Source organism: Macrobrachium nipponense, chromosome 1 (assembly GCF_015104395.2).
Source record: "Macrobrachium nipponense isolate FS-2020 chromosome 1, ASM1510439v2, whole genome shotgun sequence".
Lineage (NCBI taxonomy): Eukaryota > Metazoa > Arthropoda > Malacostraca > Decapoda > Palaemonidae > Macrobrachium > Macrobrachium nipponense.
Window position 1 is genome coordinate 162,125,225 of NC_087200.1, and position 22,295 is coordinate 162,147,519.

Consider the following 22,295-nt stretch of genomic DNA (forward strand, 5'->3'; position numbering starts at 1 on the left):
GTAATGTACAACTGCAGGAAAAAAAATCTCCTTGTGTTGCATCAGCAGCTGAAGAAAACACTTGCCTTAAGTTTAAAGACCAATCCTTAGGAATCAGACTTCTAACATCAGCTGCTATGAAAACTATCCTCTTGGGATTTGAGGAGTAAACCCTGGGGAAAGGCTGTAGGATTTGGGCAGATAAGTTCTTGCAGACTTTCCAGATTTTCTCTTTGTCAGAAATCAGGTCTAGATAGTGTTATAAATGGGTAAAAGCCTCACTAAAGACGTTTCCTTAGTTGTGTCAAGACCCACAGTGGCTGTGATTCCAGTAAGTACTCCAGGAAATGTTTCTTGATGGAAATGCTACTTACTGCCAACTAGTAGGAATGGTGCTGGGTGCTACAGACTACTTGTTGAAGCCACAAATAACCCAGAAAATTTACCTAAGCCTAGGAAGTTGGAGGCTTCTCTGGGAAGAGCTTCTGTTCAGGATATCAGAGCAGGGTTCAATTCTCTTAATAATATAAATTGAAGAGGGGTGGTATTCCGGTGCTTCTGTCAAATTTGCTCCATCCTCTGACTCCAAGAGCCTGAGCACAAATGTGATTATATATCAGTTTAGTCAGTTATTTTACTTTTATTTTCTGTATTGGTGAAATGTGGTTGATGTTCAATGTATGGGAAACTTGTTTGATTTTAGAAAATGTCATCATGTACTTTAGTTGCATTGTGACGTCACAGGATGTGACGTAATAGAAGACAAGATGGCCGCGGCGTGGGGAACGACACCAACTGCAAGTCTTGTGGGGGTCTGTCGCTGAAGAAGCCAGGAAACGAGAACACAGGAAAACTTGAGTACCCGGGCACACACGTTGGCGAGGTCAAGAAGGAGGCAGAAGAAGCCATAATACAAGCACACACACATACACAGAATCACAAGCAAAAATGGGCAATGAACCGGGTAAAAGGCCAAGAGAGGGGAACCACGACTCTCGCTCAGGCAGTTAAGAAAAAGACTGAACGCTGTAAGCATGGGTGCATGGTCCTTGACCACTTGTCACCCGATATACACACGTTGCTAGATCTCACAAGATTCCTTGCTTTTCATCTCCATTTAACTAAATCCAGCTAGGCGCTAGAAAATTATCCTATTGTTAAGACCGAAGCTTTGTTTGCGTAAGAACAACAGATATTCTGCAGGGTGATATACCATGGCTAATAGGTAAGAAAACCATGAGCAAAATGGGTATGACTATAAATTTGAAAGAAAATTGTGTTGTAGTAGAAGTATTAGGGGAAATGAAGGTAAATTAAGAGAAGACAAACAGGGTCATTTAAGACTACCAATAGGGAGGAGGAATGAATCAATGATTTAAGAGGTTTTCTGGCATCGAGATAATGAAGATCACTGACACCAAAATCAGTTTTAAATATCAATTATTAGTATAAAACTAATAAAAATAAATTTCTATGATCAGTATAAAACAAATTAAAATAAATATAAATGATTAGTAGTACATATAAAACATCAAAATTTCAGCAAAGTAAAATTTCTTAAAATGACAAAAGCAAAGACGTTTTATAATTTTTGGAGACTACCAGCTTCAACCACAAATAGATCACATCCTCTCCAAGGATCTTGGAAAGAATGTACCTGCCATCCCCACCAAGAGCCTCAGAGAGGTGCCAACGTCTAACGTCCCCAAGACTGGGGCATTAAACCATCAAATGTCTAACAGTCAAGGGGACTAAACAGTCCTCACAAAATGGCTGGTATTCTCCAGCCATTAGATACTTTTGAGTCAGTCGAGTACGACCAATTCTTAGTCTACATAAAGCAGTTTCTGATCTCCTGGTCATTATTACCATACTTCCAAGGAGATGTCACACTAGTACTCTCTTTTATTTTATTTGGGTTGGCCTGTTCCCATTGTCCTTGCCAGATTATTAGAATGATAGTTCTAATTTGTGGAAAAAAGTCTCTAAATAAAAGTGGATATCTCCTTGGAAGTAACTCGGCTAAAGCCTGCTTAGCTAATTTATCTGCCTCTTCATTTTCCCACACATCCACATGTGCTGGTACCCAACAGAACTTGATTTGCAGGTCCCTGCTCTCAATAATATGAATCCATTGCAAAATTGTTATAACTAAAGGGTTTGAAGAATTAAAAGTACTAAGTGCTTGCAGAACACTCTTAGAATCAGAGAAAATTACAAAATTTCCTTCATCCAAAAGTGCTATTTTCTCTACAGATACCAGTACATCATATAACTGCTGAGAAAACTGAAGCAGTGAGAGGAAGAGCATCTTTACAATTAAAATATTTATTATAAGCTCCAAACCCAATGCCAGCACTAGATTAGGAACCATCAGTAAAGATGAAATTGCACTCATCATGTTCTACAACATGTTCCATAAAAATAGTGTGGGCTTCAACATCTGTCATATCTTTCTTAGAACCAATAAAATATTTACAGAAATCCACTTCTGGTAAATTCCAAGGAGTGGTAAATTCCAAGGAGGAGTTACAGGCACCTTAAATGGAAGTACTTTGTTCCTGAGCATATATTTAAATTCAATGGAATATGTTTAACCCTAAACCCATAAAGTTGAGGAGATCTAGGGTGTTTCATAAAATCTAAAATCCATTTCATTACTTACAGCTTTAAAAGTCAAAGAACCTGGGAGTCTTTGCAGCCTACACCAATATCTAAGAATAGAGGACTGGTGATATAGATCCAATGGTCGCTCTCCAGCATCAACTAAGAGACTTGGAATCGGCGAAGTTTTAAAAGCCCATAGGCAATCTTATACCTGCATGTTGCACATAATCTAAAAATTTCAACTGGCTTCGAATGGCAGATAAATAAATTTCACAGCCATAAGAGAGCTTAGAAAAAGCCAATGCTTTATGTATCCTCAAAAGAGTTTTTCAGTCTGCACCCCAGGATGTATGTGCCAATACTTTCAAGATGGTCATAGCATTACAAGTATTTTTGTTTCAAATAGGTGGACCATGTCACCCTCTGATCAAGTATTAATCCTAAGAATTGTCTCTCTTGTACACCGTATGCCTCTAATTAGGCAGAAATGCATAACAACGGCCCACTCAATAATCTTGTCAATTGCAAGTTGTAACTTCCTTTCAGTCATCATCATTCTTGCTCCAGTCACAGATATAGAGAGGTCATCAACAAAAAGATTACGAAGAAAGTCTGGGGAAACAACAGATGAGACAGTATTTATTGCTAACACAAACAAAGTCACACTCAACATGCTTCCTTGGGGTACTCCCTCTTCCCAACACTTTCTCTCAGAGAGTGTATTACCAACCCTAATTTTGAAAAAAAATGCCAAGCCAAAAAAGCCTGAATAAACAAAGGTAATTCTCCTCTCAATCCTACATTATAAATAGCTTTAAAGGTACCACATCAATCTTGCATTGACAATCTTCTCCGTGATCTTACATAGACAAAATGCCAATGTAATTGGTCTGCAACTGGCTACTAAAAACTTGTCCTCATCAGATTTTAAAAGTGATAAAATTATAGACAGTTCCCACACTGCTGGATAACAGTTATCATGCCAAATTCTAGTCATAATACTAATAATAAATATCTTATTATTAATTGATGCACTTTTACCATTGCATAAGGGATTTTGGCAGGGCCAGGAGCTGTATCATTACAGGAAGTCAATGCAGAGCCTGCACATAAAAGAGATACCCGGCCATGTATCAAAAACAGGAAAGCTCTCCTTCTACAAGCCCCACCACCAACCTCACACACATGAACTTGCGATGGAGAAACGACCGTTTGGTGCAGATGACAGTTATTTGATGAATGTCATGACGAACATATATAAGACTACCAACATGACATCCAATCTATAGATTACACGAAGTCCTATAACTAAGATACTCGCTGAGGAAAGGAGCATTATGGTTCAGTTTACTCTCCTGTACACATAAAACTAGTATTAGAGAAATTTCAAGTAGCAATAATTTAAGTTCTACACATTTTGCCCTTCAACCCTAGCAATTCCACTGAATTATGGATATGAAAACTGAACATTATTTTCATAAGACTTCATGAAAGGACTTCCCATTAATACTTACTAATTTATGAGTACCATTAGCTGAGCCACTCTTAGGTAATGATGATCTAAAGATATTGGGTTTAGTGCTATTACTCTTTCCTTTTTTCAAATTTGTCTTTGTTCTTTGAGGATGCTCCAGATAAATCTCAACCTCAATATTATGATTTGAGTTTTGTTGTAGTTCAGAATTGGTTACTTCTCTGAACTCAAAAGAATTATGTTTTGATTCTAACAGTTTACAAACTTTTTTCTGTTGCATTTCAGTAGTTTTTGTTTTTTGAGCAGATGATTGTTCAAGGGTATTTAGTATTTCATATTTATTTTGAAACGAGACCACCCTAACAGGGGTAGATGAGGGAAAGAGTGATGGGGCTCTTCCTCTCTTTGGAAATCTCATATTTTCTGACTCCATTAGTTCAGGCAGGGACTCTGCCTGTGACAGCTTTTGGGTAGGAGAAGAAAGGGCTCATTATTAGACAGACTCCCTCCTCTCAAGGGCCATGTTATTTTCCTTTGAGGGATGTGCACATTTCTTCACAGGCAGGGCACCTGACCCAGATGGGTGGGTCACTAGCACTGAGGTTGAGATACCTACTACTGAAGGAGGTGCTACCACTAGACCGCTTGTGGTATTAAGGGGTCTAGGGTTAAAGCTCTAGCATAGCTCGTTCTTTTCCCAATTAGTCTTTTGGCATAAACAATACTTAAGTGTTCACCGTTTGCTCTATTTATTGCAGATTGTTCGTACTGATGCACTTCGCAATTTTGTCATTGACTTTATAATCCAACTGACACTTGCTACATTTTGGTGTAGCAGAACATATACCTCTTTCAAATGCAGAGCAATTAAAATGTCTTCTCATTTTTACATATTCTTGAAGAATGACTGAACTTAAAACAATTAAAACATTGAATCGGTTCTGGGTGGAAGGGTCTTACTCGCATTCTTTCGTTTTAAAAAATCACATGGTCTGGAACATTGGAGTCTTCAAATGTTAATATTATCACCTGTAACATTGGTCTGTTTTGCCTTACATACTAAAGGTGGACTCATGTCCAAAATTTCATTTTCAGGGAATTCATATAAATCTTTATCAAAGATTACTCTCCTGCCATAACTGAACCAGCCATATGGGGTGCAAGCCACCACAACTCTATGCCAGTCCCAAGCCCAGGTAAATGGTGAGGGTAGTGCAGGAAAGGCATCTGACTGTAAAATTTTGGCCGAAACCATGAACAGCCAGGAACAGTTACCAGTAGAAGGCCAGGGCATTTCCCTCTCACAAGACGCGCGGAGGCCTCGCCTGACCTCCCAACAAATGGACAAGGGCTACCACATCAAGAACAGGCGCGGCTAAAGAAGCAAGTTCAAGCAATAAGAATCGGAACACTGAACGTTGGCGGCATGAATGGTTGAAGCAGGGAAGTGTCAGATATCATGGAGAGAAGGAGAGTGGACATTCTATGAGTGCAGGAAAAAAGGTGGAGAGGAAATAAAGCAAAGGACATTAGCAATGGCTATAAGTTGCTATATAGTGGAGCTGATGAAACAGGAAGAAGTGGTATAGGGATCGTCATCAGTAAAGAAATGAAAGACAATTTTGGGGGCGTTGAAAGGAAAAGTGACAGAATAATGGAAGTAAGGTTGTGCTGTGGTGGTCATATCTTGAATGTAGTAAGTGCATATGCACCACAGACCGGATGTAGTGAAGAGGTGAAAAATGAGGTTATATGCCAGGTTGGACTCTGTTTTGGATGTCAAGTTGGCTGCCTTATCACTTGGGAGGACTAGTAAGAAACGTGTTGCTTCGTCCCCGCCTCCTGCGAAGAGATCACATAAGAAACCAGTGCTGTCTTCCTCTTCCTCTTCCCCCTCTACATCACGTCAACGTATCAAGCGTTGGAAGGCTAAGGGCTTTGACCTTTCTTCACCTACGAGGGAGGAACAACGCGGACGTTTTCTTGAGAGTGTTGGTGTTTCGGGGAGTGTTAGTGTACCTTCCCCAGTGCAATCTGCTGGGGCTGCTTCGTCCTATGCTTCGAATCAGGGGCATGTTACAACCTCCCCTGTCCGTGCGCATCGCAAGCATGTTGCAACCTCCCCCGTCCATGCACATCGCAAGTATGTTGCAACCTCCCCTGCCCATGCACATGATGCAAGTGCTCCTTCTTCTCCAAGGCCTATTCATCGCCGTAAGGGTCTCAAGGCGCCTGTCAAGAGGTCGAAGGTAGTGAGCGCGGAGTTGGTGCAGCAGGAGTGTTTTGCCTGCCTCCCTCACTGGTGCTCCTAAGGAGTTCGACTCTGGGGGATTCTCCTTCGATCTCGAGTGTTTGGGATTCCCCTCCACCTCACGTTCATATGTCTGCCATGCCAGTGACCATTCATGGACGTGTTAATGAGTCATCTGTTGGAGTAGTACGTAGTAATGTTCCTAGTGTTATAATGGGTTCGTCTTGGAAGCCGACGCATGGACCCAGCCTAGACAGGATAGTTGGGGTTTTCGGGGCATTTGGCTGCTGACCCTTCCATTAATTTTAGTGGGGAAGGTGCCTTAGAGGAGCCTACACATCCTTCTCACCGTCGGTCTCCGTTGCCGGAGCAGGAGGAGGGAGACACGCAAGAGTTTTTGTCTTCCTTTTCGGAAGTTGTTGATCTCATTCGTGGGTTTAACAATTTAGAAAGTAGGACTCAGGCTCGGTTGTCTTATACTCTTTCTTGCTTGGAATCCTTGGTGGGAGCTACACAGGATCCCAAATAATTTCTACAGCTTCCTTTGTTGGGGCACGTTCAGTCGGTCTTGCATAAGATTAACGCCTGTTTCGGAGCGGGACAGTTCGCTTCGCTCTAGGGGCTCTACCAAGCTACTACCCCCACCTCTCATGAGACATAGGAAGTACTATGCTACGAGCTCTGCATTTTTTATGTCGTGCCATCTTACCCCAGACGTCATTCGCCTGAAGCCAGGATTGACTTTGGAGCAGGTGAGGTCAGTGGCTCCGTCCTTGTCTCTGCAAGATGCCTCAGCATTGAAATCTACGGTGGCCTCAATATTGCAGATGGCTTCTTGGCTGGACTTCTGGTCTGTGGTCATTGCCAAGATAGCTTCTGACAGGTCCCCAGTCCCCAGAGGGGTTGGTGGGTGCATCCTCTCTTGCCAGTCTGTTGCAGTCCGGGGGCAAGGCGTTTTCATATATGGCTCACCTCAGTGCTAATTTATGGGCTAACCTCCTTCTGATTAGAAGACACACGGCTTTGTCTAGGATGGAGAGATCACTTGACTCGGAGCCCTTGCTGGCATTGAGGAATGGAGATCTGCTGGAGTCCCAATATTTGTTTCCTTGGACAGAGCTCGAGAATGCAATAGACCGGCGCCAGGCTGACACCAAAGACAGACTGGTGCACCAAGCCGTGTCTAAGTCGGAGTCTCATCCTCCGAGATGTCCGGTTCCTCCTCCTCCCTCTGTTCAGCAGCAGTCAAGGAGATTGTTGCCTGGTAGGCCATCGAGGAATTTGAGTTCGGCAGGGCCTTCCTGTTCAACTCAGCCTAGGTCAGAGGATCAACGACCCTTTCGCTCTCGTTCCTTTAAGCCAAGAAGGGGCCCAAGGGGCAGTGGTAAAGGGGGCTGTCGGTAGGTTAGGCGCCTCTCCCTCTCCAGTGCTATGGGTGGGGGGGTGCCTGGCGGGCCATTGGGCCAAGTGGCAGAGTTATGGGGCGGAGGAGTGGGTGGGGTACCTACTGCAATTCGACTTCTCTCCTCTCTCAGACAAGCCACAGCTCAGGAAGGCATATCCTCCAGATTCTCTGAAGTTCTTGGCTCTTCGGGAGGAAGTGCAGAAAATGCTGGACAAGGATGCGATACAGGAAAAGGTGCGTATGTCCCCGGGGTTACAGTCACATCTTCTTGGTGCCCAAGGCGTCGGGAGGATGGAGGCTTGTGATCGACTTATCCAACTTGAATCACTTCATCAGGAAGACATGGTTCAAGATGGAGACCCCGTGCTCGGTGTTGGCAGCCATGAGGGAAGGCGACTTCATGCTGTCAATAGACTTAAGGGATGCATACTTCCAAATCCCTGTTCATCCAACATCCAGGAAGTTCCTTCGCTTCTCTCTTAGGGACAATGTCTTCGAGTTCACTGTCTTGTGCTTCGGGCTGACAACAGCCTCTCAAGTGTTCACAAGGGGCTTCTCTCTCATGTCAAGTTGGGCCCATGCTCAGGGGATCCATTTGCTGAGGTACCTCGACGATTGGTTAGTCTTGGCAGTTTCCAGAGAAAAGCTGCTGCAGGACAGGGATCGTCTGCTTTGGTTCTGTCTGGAACTGGGCATATTAGTCAACCAGGAAAAGTCGAACCTCGTACCTAGTCAAAGGATTCTCTACCTAGGCATGGTCATCGATACAACAGTGACAAAAGTTTTCCCCTCGGATCAGAGATTGGAGAAGTTGCGGATGGTGGCGTGCAACTTCCTGTCGGAATCGCATCAGTCAGCTCATGGTGGCAGGTTCTTCTGGGAGTGCTGTCTTCCCTGGAGAAGCTGGTTCCTCATGGGCGTCTTCATCTTCAGTCTCTGCAATGGAGACTGGGAGAATTCTGGTCTCTGGTGGGGGACTCACCCCTGTTAATGGTTCCTCTGTCTCTGGAAGTGAGAGAAGACCTTCGTTGGTGGTTGGACGACCAGAATCTTTTGAAAGATTCTGGAAGGTGTCCCTCTGTATTCTCTTCCACCGGACTTCCTTCTATTCTCAGACGCCTCCCTCACAGGTTGGGGGGCTCATTTAGGCAGCCTCATCACTTCAGGCGTTTGGAGTTTGGAGGACAAGCAGCAACATATCAATGTCTTGGAGTTGAAGGCAGCCTTCCTGGGTCTGACATTGAAAACAATTACACAGTGAACGTGATGGACAAAGAAACTTAGACAGCCGCTCATAACCAAGTTTGTTAGGCCTAACAGGAGTGAAGACATGCACGATCCACAAGTCCCTGAAACCTCAAATGGTTTGCAAAGCCTTCCTTTAGCAGAAGAACTCTTAGTGGAAGATTAGATAGAGGAGTTTGAAGGTTTTTTGGCAGAGGATAGATAGAGGAAATTCCATCCAAAAGGTTTTTTAAAGGAAATGACTGTATCGTGCAGTACACTTGCACCCGATTGAAAGAATAAATCAATTTGAAAAGAAGTGGAAGATAAAGACAAATAAATCTAAATTCCAACTAGTATCGGTATCTGCATACAAACCTGCACAAATGAATTTTACAAAAAGTACAAGAATACTAGGAATGCAATTCGGACAAAGAGGAATATCAAGACGTGAGAAAAAGGCTAAGGATAGCAAGAACACAAAATACAAACCTGAAAAGGTTTAGGAATATGAACACAACTATCAAAATCCATTTCTACAAAAGCCTAATAAGACCAATAATGGAATATCCACCAATACCCACATGCTTAGCATCGACTTCCGATATAAGTGCATTACAAAAATTCCAAAATAAGATACTAAGGTCTGCATTCAGAAACAATCAAGAAGATGACGATCTGAATATAGAACAATACATAAAAAATACAAAGTAGAACCAATTAATCAGAGATTATACAGACTGACAACAAATATATGGAGTAAACTAGTTCAATACAATAGTGAATTAGTAAAAGAATCAGAAGCAGAAGAGAGAAACCTTGACCTAAACAACACAGACCACAGATGGTGGAGAAGAGTATCTTCATATATTCATTGCGATGAACCCCGACCATTATACTATTAAGAAATGTCTTGTGAAAAAGTAATTTGTAGAATTTAATATGTAGATATAATGCAAAATTATTATAATTAAAATTAAGTTTAGAGTTAGAAACTGGAACTTTATTAAATGATTATATTATGTAATAAAATTCAAAATGTGTAATCTGTACAATTCACATGTCAATATAATGTACAGGGAGTCCCCGGGTTACGATGGCTCCGGCTTACGACGTTCTGAGGTTACGACGCTTTTTCTTAAATATTCATTGAAAAATCCGCCCTGGGTTACGACGTTTGTTCCGACGTTACGACGCTGACGCTTCCGACGCTCCGAGTTAACGACGCTTTTAAAAAACGCATACTATGATAAAAATCCTTTATAGTTTAGCACAGTATATTGATAAAAATAAGTTTCTGGTTAGATTACAACAAAAATTTTGAGGTTATGATGATTTTCGACACTTTTTATGTCGTATTTTTAGAATTTTTTTAGTGACGCCTCATATGCGGAACTAGTTTCCGAGCAAATGAATACTAGCTTGGATGCGCAAAGTTTATAACAGTCCAAAAGTGCAAATAATGAAAAAATCATTGCTTGTTTCCAGTAATAATAACAAAACTAAGTTTCTGGTTAGATTACAATGCAAATTCCAAGCATCCAAAGAGAGACATTATCCAGTAATTTGATCAGAGAGAGAGAGAGAGAGAGAGAGAGAGAGAGAGAGAGAGAGAGAGAGAGAGAGAGAGAGAGAGAGAGAGAGAGAGAGGCGTCTTCCGACGTTCCGAGTTAACGACGCTTTTAAAAAACGCATACTATGATAAAAATCCTTTATAGTTTAGCACAGTATATTGATAAAAATAAGTTTCTGGTTAGATTACAACAAAAATTTTGAGGTTATGATGATTTTCGACACTTTTTATGTCGTATTTTTAGAATTTTTTTAGTGACGCCTCATATGCGGAACTAGTTTCCGAGCAAATGAATACTAGCTTGCGATGTGCAAAGTTTATAACAGTCCAAAAGCGCAAATAATAAAAAAATCATTGCTTGCTTCCAGTAATAATAACAAAACTAAGTTTCTGGTTAGATTACAACACAAATTCCAAGTATCCAAAGAGAGACATTATCCAGTAATTTGATCAGAGAGAGAGAGAGAGAGGAGAGAGAGAGACGAGAGAGAGAGAGGAGAGAGAGAGAGAGGCGTCTTGGCAAATGAGATCATTTGCCAATGGTCTTGGGGATTGACGTAACGTTTATTTTCTGAACAAATAAGACAGAGAAGTGTTCGTTTCATTAAACGGCCTCTGACTCATTCCAGTAAATGTTTTGTTGATACTAATAATATAAGCCTATTTAAAGATACGTTTACTTTAATTAGTCTATATGATATGTAAATAGTAATCAACTGTTCTTGTAGCCCTCAAGATTTGGCAAAATTGAAGTATCCAAAGAGAGACATTATCCAGTAATTTGATCAGAGAGAGAGAGAGAGAGAGAGAGAGGCGTCTTCCGACGTTCCGAGTTAACGATGCTTTTAAAAAACGCATACTATGATAAAAATCCTTTATATTTTAGCATAGTATATTAATAAAAATAAGTTTCTGGTTAGATTACAACAAAAATTTTGAGGTTATGATGATTTTTGACACTTTTTATGTCGTATTTTTAGAATTTTTTTAGTGACGCCTCATATGCGGAACTAGTTTCCGAGCGAATGAATACTAGCTTGCGATGTGCAAAGTTTATAACAGTCCAAAAGCGCAAATAATAAAAAAATCATTGCTTGCTTCCAGTAATAATAACAAAACTAAGTTTCTGGTTAGATTACAACGCAAATTCCAAGTATCCAAAGAGAGACATTATCCAGTAATTTGATCACAGAGAGAGAGAGAGAGAGGATGAGAAGAGGAGAGAGGAAGATCGAGAGCATGGAGAGAGGAGAGAGTAGATGGGGGGAGGACGAGAGATAGAGATACGAGAGAGAGAGAGAGAGAGAGAGAGAGAGAGAGAGAATGAGAGAGAAGAGAGAGAGAGGAGAGAGAGAGAGAGAGAGAAGAGAGAGGCGTCTTGGCAAATGAGATCATTTGCCAATGGTCTTGGGGATTGACGTAACGTTTATTTTCTGAACAGATAGGACAGAGAAGTGTTCATTTCATTAAACGGCCTTTGACTCATGCCAGTAAATGTTTTGTTGATACTAATATATAATCCTATTTAAAGATACGTTTACTTTAATTAGTCTATGATACGTAAATAGTAATCAACTGTTCTTGTAGCCCTCAAGATTTGGCAAAATCACTCCAGGTTGTCCATAAAACTTCAAGAATGTAGTGTCACCAGAGGATTACAATAGTTTTTACCTTCAAGAACCAGCATTTTTTTTATGAAAATAACTCCAGGTTGTACATAAAACTACAGGAAACAACATATAGTGTAATCAAAGGATTGCAAGTATCCGTCGTTCCGGCTTACGACGATTTTCGGGTTACGACGCGTCTTAAGAACGGAAGCCCCGTAGTAACCTGGGGACTGCCTGTATAATCATTATTGTATTATGTCAATATTATTTAGAAAATTGTACCCGTACCCAAATATAATTGTGGATAAACCACACTTTACCTTACTCTTACTAATACTTAACTTTCCAAACTATTCCCTACCAAGGTTAGCTAGCTGACTACCCTCACTCTTCTTTCACCCATCTTACCTATGAGCTTTAAAAAAAAAAAAAAAAAAAAAATGGTGGCAGTGTTTACGTGTGGGAGTTTTCACCATCCTGGATGTAGTTTTAATTTTTTATTTATTTATATGAACAATTTCATATTAGAAAAATTTACAGTATAGTACATAAAAAGCACTGACTACGTAAGTTGCCGTTCGCCTCGACCCTAATGGAATTATTCCCATAAGGTATGCGTACCGAAATCTGCAATTTTCCAGTTCTGCAAGGCCGTGGATCAACCAAATTCTCGCATAACTGGGGACCGTACTGTATATGAGGAGGTAAATGACAGACAAAAAGCTAATACAAGAAGTCCCTGGTTATCAGTGGGAGGTTCTGTTCTCAATGGGGTGCTGATAAGCAAAAACCACCATTAACCAAAACTCAGTGATTTATGGTGCTTATGGTGCCGAGTTCTGGTTAACCCTTAAACGCTGAGCCTCTATTTACCAAAGTGTCTGTCGTATGCCAGCGGCGTTCAGGAGTTAGCGCCGAAGCAAATTTTTTTTTTTTTTTTTTTTTTTAAATAACAGCACACTTAGTTTTTAAGATTAAGAGTTCATTTTTGGCTCCTTTTTTTGTCATTGCCTGAAGTTTAGTATGCAACTATCAGAAATGAAAAATAAATATCATTATCATATATAAATATTGGAATATATGACAGCGCAAAAAAAAATTTCTTATAGTATAATTGTATACAAATCGCACTGTGAGCAAAACAGTTAAAGCAAATGAGTTAATTTTTTCTCGTTGTGTGCACTAAATTGCAATAATTTTGGTATATAATAAATGTAAAACGATCAAAGCAACACAGAGAAAATATTATCACAAAATGATGCATTAATACGTAACGCACTGACGTAAAAACAAGTTTTTTTAAAAAATTCACCATAAATCAAAATATTGTGCTAGAGACTTCCTGTTTGTTACAAAATGAAAGTAATTGATTGAATATTACTAGACTGTAAGTGTTTTAGCTTACAATTGCAGTTTTTTACCATTTCGGTCGAGTTAAATTTGACCAAAGGTCAAATTTTTTCTATTTATCGTGATTTATATGAAAATATTTAAAAACTGATAAAAGCTACAACCATGAATTATTTTGTGTTGTATTTTACATGAAATTGCAAACATTTCCATATATAAAACTTTATGTAACAGCTAATATAAAATGGTGCAAAAATAATGGCAAAGTGACTAAAGAATTTCTGAGATTTTTGGCAGAGTTACCGCGCGGATGTAAGGAAAATGTTTTTTTTCAAAAATTCACCATAAATCAAAATATTGTGCAAGAGACTTCCAATTTGTTGCAAAATGAAGGTAAATGATTGAATATTACTAGAATATAAGAGTTTTAGCTTACAATTGCATTTTTTTACCATTTCGGTCGAGTTAAAGTTGACCAAAGGTTGAAATTTTGGCATTTATGTGAAAATATTTCAAAACTGATAAAAGCTACAACCATGAATTATGTTTTGTTGTATTCTACACGAAATTGTGCACATTTTCATGTATAACACTTTATGTAACGCTTAATAGAAAATGGTGCGAAAATTACAACAAGGTGACTAAAGAAATTCTGAGATTTTCAGCAGAGTTACCACGTGCGGAGGTAAGGAAAGTTTTTCTTCAAAAATTCACCATAAATAGAAATATTGTGCTATAGACTTCCCGTTTGTTGCAAAATGAAGTTAAATGATTTAATGTTACTAGAATGTAAGAGTTTTAGATTACAATTGCGTTTTTCAATCATTTCGTTTGAGTCAAAGTTGACCAAAGGTTGAAATTTTGGCACTTCGCGATTTATATGAAATATTTCAAAACTGATAAAAGCTACAACCATGAGTTATTTTTTGTTGTATTCTACATAAAATTGCACACATTTTCATACATAAAACTTTATGTAAAGGCTAATATAAAATGGTGCAAATATTACGACAAAGTGACGAAGGAATTTCTAAGATTTTCGGCCGAGTTACCGCATGCGGACGTAAGGAAAAGTTTTTTCAAAAATTCACCATAAATCAAAATATTGTGCTAGAGACTTCCAATTTGTTGCCAAATGAAGGTAAATGATTGAATATTACTAAAATGTAAGAGTTTTAGCTTACAATTGCGTTTTTTGACCATTTCGGTCGAGTCAAAGTTGACCGAAGGTTGAAAGTTTGCCACTTATCGTGATTTATATGAAAATATTCCAAAACTGATAAAAACTACAACCATGGGTTATTTTTTGTTGTATTTTACATGAAATTGTTCACATTTCCATATATAAAACTCTATGTAACGGCTAATATAAAATGGTGCAAAAATTACGACAAAGTGACAAAAGAATTTCTGAGATGCGTTGCTGATGCTTTCTAGTGCGAGAAGAAAGCAATTCGTGCATGTGCGCCTGGGTAATGCTTGTAAACAAAACAACAGCGTGATCCGTGAACTCCAAGCATCCCTCAAGGCATGTGATTAAAAATTTTTTGTAAACTAGGCCTGTAACTATTTTTTCGCAAATATTTAAAAAAACTTTTTATAGTCAACATACCATATGTCCACTTAGCACCCGACAGACAATTTCAGTCGACGTATAATATGTACGTCCAGTCTGTGTTTAAGGGTTAAAAGCGCCGATAACTGGTTAATGGCACCTCTGTTAGGTATGTTATGGCGCCATAACTCTATTATCAGCACCTTATGATGCTGATAATCGAAACTCGGCCTGTTATGGTGCCATAAACTGCCAATTTTATGGTGCTAGACAAACACCATAAAACTGGATCGCCATTAACCGAGATCGCTAATAACCGGGGACTGTCTGTATCTACAAGATGAATAGTAACTGGAAAGGTAAAATGGGGAAAGGATATGTAAAGCACAATTGGTAGCTAGAGGTTTTGAAGAAGAGATGGCTGAATGGAAAAAGACACTCCTACATGCAATGCTGAAGATTTAACATTGTTTGACAATAATAAAATTGAAAGATTGGAATTGTTCTACATTGGATGTCAAAACTGCATATTTAAAAGGTGACAGCAAAATACAAAGAGAAGTATATTTAAAGCCACCAAGGGAAGATGGTTGATGTGGATTATGGAAGTTGAAGAAAACTGTTTATGGTCAAGGACGCAGCAAAAGCATGGTACTGTATGGTGGTAAAACCATAGGAGGAGCTTAAAAGTGACAGAAGTTGACTAGAACCTAATATATTATTTTGTTATGGAGGAACTGAAGGATTTTTAAAGGAAACGATTGGGATATTGGAAGGAAAATTGCAAGTATGAGAACAAGAACGTACAAGGTTTAAGTATATAGGAGTATAGGAGTAATAGTAGAGCAAGAGAATAGATTTTGTCTTAATTAGTTGCAGTATATAAATTCTATAATATAAGAGAACCAGAAGCTAGAAGATTAACAGGTAATTGGGTGTTATGATAAAAGGAGTTAACTGAGTATAGATCAGTGATAGGACAGTTGAATTGGGTATCGCTATATACCATGCCAGAAATATCGTACGATGTTAGTGAATTAAGTAAAGCCTTTTGAGAAGGAACGATTCAAGATATGAAGAAGCTTGTTAAAATTGTGAGAAAACTAAGTACATAATGGGAGAAGTTACAATAAGCGAGATGGAAGAAGAAAAGATTAATTGGGAAGCTTATGCAGATGCTTCATTTGGGAATATGGAAGATGGCCATAATCAATTGGGTCATGTTATATCCTTGACAGATGGTAAGAGGAGAAGTCCTATATGGTGGAAGCCCAGAAAATTCCAGAGTAGCCAAATCTACCATTAAAGCAGAAGCTTTGAGTTTGGGGGAGGCTATAGAATGATTGTTATATTTCCAACATTTATGAGAAGAGGTAGTAGGAGGGAAAAAATTAGAAGCGTTGGTTAATACTGATAGTAAAACACTAATGACTAATAAAATTGAGTCCTGTGTACGTAGTAAGGGATTAAAAATAAATATTGCAGCAATAAGGGAAACAATAGAATCTGGGGAAATAAAGGAGGTGAGATGGATAAAAGTAAAGGATCAAATAGCTGATTTATCAACTAAAGCAGGAGTTTCAGGGGAAAATATGAGAAATTATGTACTAGAGGGTAAAGTGTTGGAGAATAAAAGAATTTAGAGGGGATTAGGTTAGGAAGAAGTTGGAGGAGAGGGAGAAAGAGATAAGTGTGATTATATATCAGTTTAGTCAGTTATTTTATTCTTATTTTCTGTATTGGTGAAATGTGGTTGATGTTCAATGTATGGGAAACGTGTTTGATTTTAGAATATGTCTTAATGTATTTAAGTTTTGTTGTGACGTCATAGAAGACAAGATGGTGGTGGCGGCGTGGGGTGGAAAGGTAAACAATATCAGTGTGCAGTAGAGGACACTGGTGTTTTGTAGGGTAGGAGAGAGCTTTCTCTGTCTCATGGGAATTTGTAGGTTTTAAGTCAATGTTGTGGTATTGTTCAAAGTCTTAAGCTGGAGTATACTGGGACTGAAGAACGTGAACAAGTGGGTAGATTGCACATTTGTGTCACAAAGGAAAGATTAGGTTAGGAAAATATAAAAAAAATTATGTTATGGACTGCAACATATTTCCTACCATGTTCCTAAGGAAATTACCAAGTCAGATGCCACCACTACCAGAACCACCATGAAGTTATCTGGCAGCACAACACTTTCTCTCCCCAGTACCTCAGTAGTAAGAACCATACAGATGTCTATAAGGGCCACCCATATTCCAGGAGCACAGTCATATAGGTCTCCTCCCACCCCATCCACAAGTCCTTACACTAATACTCTTTCCTGTCTGTGATCCTGAGGACTATGTTTGCCATTTTATTTGAGCAGAAGAAGAAAAAAAACACCCACAAAACTCTCTCAATGGGTGTCACATAAGATTAAACTCTTGTCCAACTACATTTTGGTACATTTCTGGTGGGAGATTGTCTCCAGAATGCTCAAGCCACTGGTTGGAGATAGGAGAAGACTAGTGAGTGTGTCAAACCTTGAAAAATGGCCATCAACACTCCTTCCTGGAGAAAAGCCTTCCATTGATTTTAGAACCTACAAAATTTGAAAATGCCTGGAAATAAGCCGAAACACAAGAAGGCAGTCATAAAGCAATGCATTTGAAGTAAAAAAAAAAAAAAAAAAAAAAATTTTTAAACCAATTTTTTGCCCCCCTTTCAATTAACAATCTGCTGCCTACTCCCTCTTACAACAGTTACTCTACATGAGTATACTAGAAGTCTTGGTGAAAATTCATGGTAACCAAAAATAAACAACCATATTTTATGTTTGTTGCCACAAAAAACTGCCAGAAATTCTGTCATTTCAAAAGAAAAAAAATTCTATTCAGTCAGTCACCTAGTCTAGGCCCTCTGATGACAAGTTGTAATGTTACTTGTAACAAGGTCAGGGTGACTGCTTTACTGTTGTCACCTAGGTTTGGTACAGATAATCTGTATCTAGTCACTTTTGATGGTGCTTTTCAATAAAAAGTTACTGTAATTTATTGTAACAATATATTCACTAACCAATACCTACCAATATTCCAGTTTATGGAGGTGATGACAGGAAATTCCCCATAACCATAAAACTACAATATAATTTTAATAAAATATTTTATATCCACACTGCCTAATGTCTTATCTAACTATGAAAAAAAATTACATTTTCTTTTTTCCATTTTTTTTTTACTGGATAGCCCCTTTTCAAATTTCCTCTTTTTACATCATTGGATAGCCCCTTAAAAGAGATGTTCTGCTATGTGCTTACTTTAATAATATGAGATGGCCCCTAATTAAATTAGTATCTAAAATTCCCATAGTATGGTAAACTTTTGTTTTATAACTAGTTAACTACTTTTCTTTCTGTGAAAACTTTTAACAAGAGAAATGGAGACAGTGCACACCATGCAGAAGAGACAAGCAATAATGCCAGCAGGCCAATACAATGCATGTATAAGAGATTAAATTACCTTTCTCCCATCAGTTTGGAAGTTATAATTTTTCAAATAATTTCCAAGAGTGATAAGAGAGCATTTAGGGCATGCCCGAGGAATAGCTGCAGTTAAGAGTCGCAACATGTGAAGGAAGTCTTCCGCCACATAATGATCCTCCTCAAGGAAAAGAACAAGGCCTGTATGGTTTCTCAGAATCCATATATCATCAAATATCCTGAAAATCATGAGTGTTGTTATGTGCAATGTAATAAGCAAAAGAAAAGATTTTAGTGCCTTGGATAGCAACATATTCCATAGACTACAGAATGTATACCTTCCAAGATAATATATGCTGTTAGAAAGTCATGCAACAGATTTGAAAGCCCTGCATACAAAATCTGTAAGATTCTGCCAAAGATATGCAACAATAATGCAATACTACAATTTAATGTTGAGGCTGGTTTTAATTAACATGCTGTTTCTTTTGGGCCATAAGATGGTACATCAGACAAGTCCTTCTCAAAGAATCTACTGAAAAGACTAATAAAGCTCATCATCTACAGAAATTACTGAGATTTTCTAGTTACATACTTAGAAACAGACAGCAGCATCCTTAACCATTTTCCAAAGCAATTTATGAATGTATACGTTAATATCAAGAATGAAAAGAGACAGTTAAAGTAAACTCTTGCAACTATTAGCACAATGCATATGTAGAAACATGTACTGGATTGTTATATAAACACTTAAGAATAGTCTTCTGTAAGGAAAGAATGCCATTAATGAACAGTTTTCATAAAAGTCAAATCAAATACATTTAATGTTACACCATCCAAAGAAGTCATTCAAATGCCTAAGGTACAGATATTGTTAATTATATTCTAATCAATAAGAAACTCATGTATTATAGGGGCGAGTGGGATCACTACCACGAGTCATTCACCATTTAGACCTTCCAATCTAAAATCCCCACCAGAGAGAGCTGATACGAAAGGGTGATGCGGCCGCTACTACTACTACTACTACTGACGCCACGGACAGCAGCGCCCCTAGCGGTCATCCTTAATCTTTAGACGTACACGTTGAGTGCATTTTTCTCTCGTGCCGTGTTTTCTTCGGATTTACCACTCTATTCATCATGGAACGTGCTGCCATCGCATCGGCTAAGTTAAGTGCCTCATAAGTAGTACTTTACCGTATTTTAGTCTTCCAGGGACCAGTATTTTCCTTCCTAATAGGTCATATACGGTCTCCCGGTTGACTCGTGGCGGCGCCATGCCGCCTCGTGTTAAGATTTCCCGGTCTCCCATACTGGGACATCTTATACTTATGGGCTTACTATATCACGTTCATCGTTTATTACATAGTTTTTATAGCTAGGACAGCCCTTTTACCATTTCTCTTAGTTTGGTATTTCGGGCTATTCTGTGTTTCTGGCCCAGCATCCCGGCTCTTGCTCTTCATCGGCTATCGCTGGCTCCGAGTAGTCAACTGTTCCTCGGAACAGTTTGCCTCCTCCTGGGCTTCTTTTTCTTTTACTAAAAGTGTCTTTTCCCTCTTTTACGATGTATTATTAGTTTTATTTAGGGTGTTAGGCTAGCCTAGGTGCATGTCCCATGTGTTGGTACAGTCTGGTTCACGTGGCCCTTCCATGGTTGTGTTGCTATCGCGGCTTAGGCCACTTGCGGTCACGTGTTCCATAGCACCTTACCCTTCCCCTTCCCCTTCCCTCCCTACCAGGTATAGGGAGGGGTCTGGGGGACTCCTTGGTTACCATGACAACCACTGTAGCCTTCCTCCCTCTTTCTCTGAGGAGGCCAGGAGCTCCCTCCCAGCTGGGGTATAGGGCGACCACTTGTCTCGGGTACCGGGTCACCGAGCGGGTAGTTGTAGGGACGGGGAGGGGTAGGCCACCCCCCTCTCTCTCTCTCCCGCCGCGTTACGCCGGGAACCCCCCCCCCCCCCCCCCTATTGCTCAGTCCCACCCTACCCCTACTGTAATGAACGGAGCCTCCGCTGCAGCCGGGGCCCCTTTGGTTATAGTTCGTCTGGCTCCGCCAGCGGGCGGGGTGGTCATTACTAGTGGTCTGTTGCTTGCCTACTATATCCTCCCTTTTTCCCGCTACCGGAGGAGAGCTTGCTTCTTACCCGGGCACTCTTCTAGTAGACGGGGAAAAGATTTATATATATTTCGTTATAAATATAAGGATGTACCCTAATTTTACGGTGAATTTTAGTTTTAATTAATTTTGTGTGTACCATCTCCGTCGTTCTCCGTCGTGGTTTCATGGCTCACCACCACACCTGGTTGGATATTTTCTCCTGTCTCCGGCGTAGCCTTAGACAACTCCAACCGCCTAGTTACCACACGTATTATGGCGGGGCTCTGGTTTAATCTAACTTTCACGCTCCGGCATGCAGCGGAGCAATTGTTAGGCTGTAAGTGTGCTCCTGATACTTATGTATCTTTCCACTTACAGGCTACCAACTGTCAGGTCCTGGGGTGTAACGCGACGCTTTACGACCCCTGCGCCCACGAGGAGTGCAGGACTCACGCCCCGTGTGCCACGACCCACAACGGTATGATCGTCTGGCACCCAGAAGCCTGCACCATTTGCTATGACCTTGTCAGTCAGCTGTTGGGGGGGGGTAAGTCGTCTTTTAGACTTCTTGATCGTATCACTAATAACACTTAGTTATAAGCTTGTTAAACCCCGTCCCCGCCGCTAGAAGCTTCATTTCGCCTTCTCTTTCAGGCTGCCGCCGTGAAGGAAGTCGCCTTAGCAACCCTGAAGGCTTGGGTGGGCGGCTTCGGGAAGAACGCCGCCAAGGGCCAGCCGTACATCCTAGATAAGAAGCTGGCCGTTCAGATCTTCCCCGGCGGCAAGTCAACCGGTTATGTTGATCCCATCTCGGCAGCCCCTCTCATAGCTTCCATACAACAAGAGGTGCAGCAGGCGTTCGGGTCCGCGTCCACGCAGGAGCCGGTCCCAGACGTCGCGAACTTGGACCTGAACATTGAACCTATGGCGGTAGGGGCAGAGGATTTGTTGGTTGAGGTAGGTGTGTCGGGCGCCCAAGGTCTTTCCTTGGGCGCTCCTGGATCTTCTCCTGTCCCTTCTACTGCTTCTTTCCAAGGCTTTACGGGATCTGAGATCCCTACCCGCTCTCCCGCTCTCTCTGTACCCCCAAAGGTGAAGGGACAGAGAGAACAGAAGACCCTCCACAAGACGACTTCTAAGAAGTCGTCATCGTCTTCTTCAGCAAAGAAGTCTTCGACTTCCTATGCTGACGCGGTGAAGGCAAAGCCGAGCTCTTCGTACTCTAAGAGCTCTAGAAGCAAGGCTTCTAAGGAGAAGGCTCGCGCTCCAGCCGAGCCAACGCCTTCTCCGGCCTCCACCGCATCCACTCCGGCAACGCCGGTTGGAGTAGCGGGACCGAGCTCCTTTGATCCCACTGCCTTCTCGGCAGTGGTGATGCAACAAGTGGGAGAGATGATTGGCTCGCAGGTCTCTGCCCTCGGAACCAGGTTTGAACAGATGTTTGCGCAGCTGTCAAACACCCTCAGTCAGTCGGGCCAATCCATCCAAGATCTCTCTAACAGAGTTAGAGAGAATGAGGACCGAGTAGCTGGGCTTTCTCAGGTTCCTCAACCAATCTCCCCAGTAGCAGGTACTGGCATTCTTCAGCTACCTCCATATGAGTCCCTACCAGCCTTCTCCATGGATAACCCATGGAGAGTGGCCGCTTACGCTCCATTCAAGGACGGCATGATCTCTGTCCCGGAGTGTGGAACTCGAAGGATTGAGGA

At 40.6% G+C, this 22,295-nt stretch overlaps 1 protein-coding gene across 1 annotated transcript in view; it reads right to left on the reverse strand.

Moving 5' to 3' along the window:
• LOC135218983 (alpha-1,6-mannosyl-glycoprotein 2-beta-N-acetylglucosaminyltransferase-like) overlaps positions 1-22,295 on the reverse strand; it is a 213,038-nt gene that overhangs the window by 56,583 nt on the left and 134,160 nt on the right. Inside the window, exon 6 of the mRNA XM_064255421.1 lies at positions 18,521-18,719. Within this exon, the coding sequence (XP_064111491.1) occupies positions 18,521-18,719 (199 nt within the window). The remainder of the gene's footprint in view (positions 1-18,520; positions 18,720-22,295) is intronic.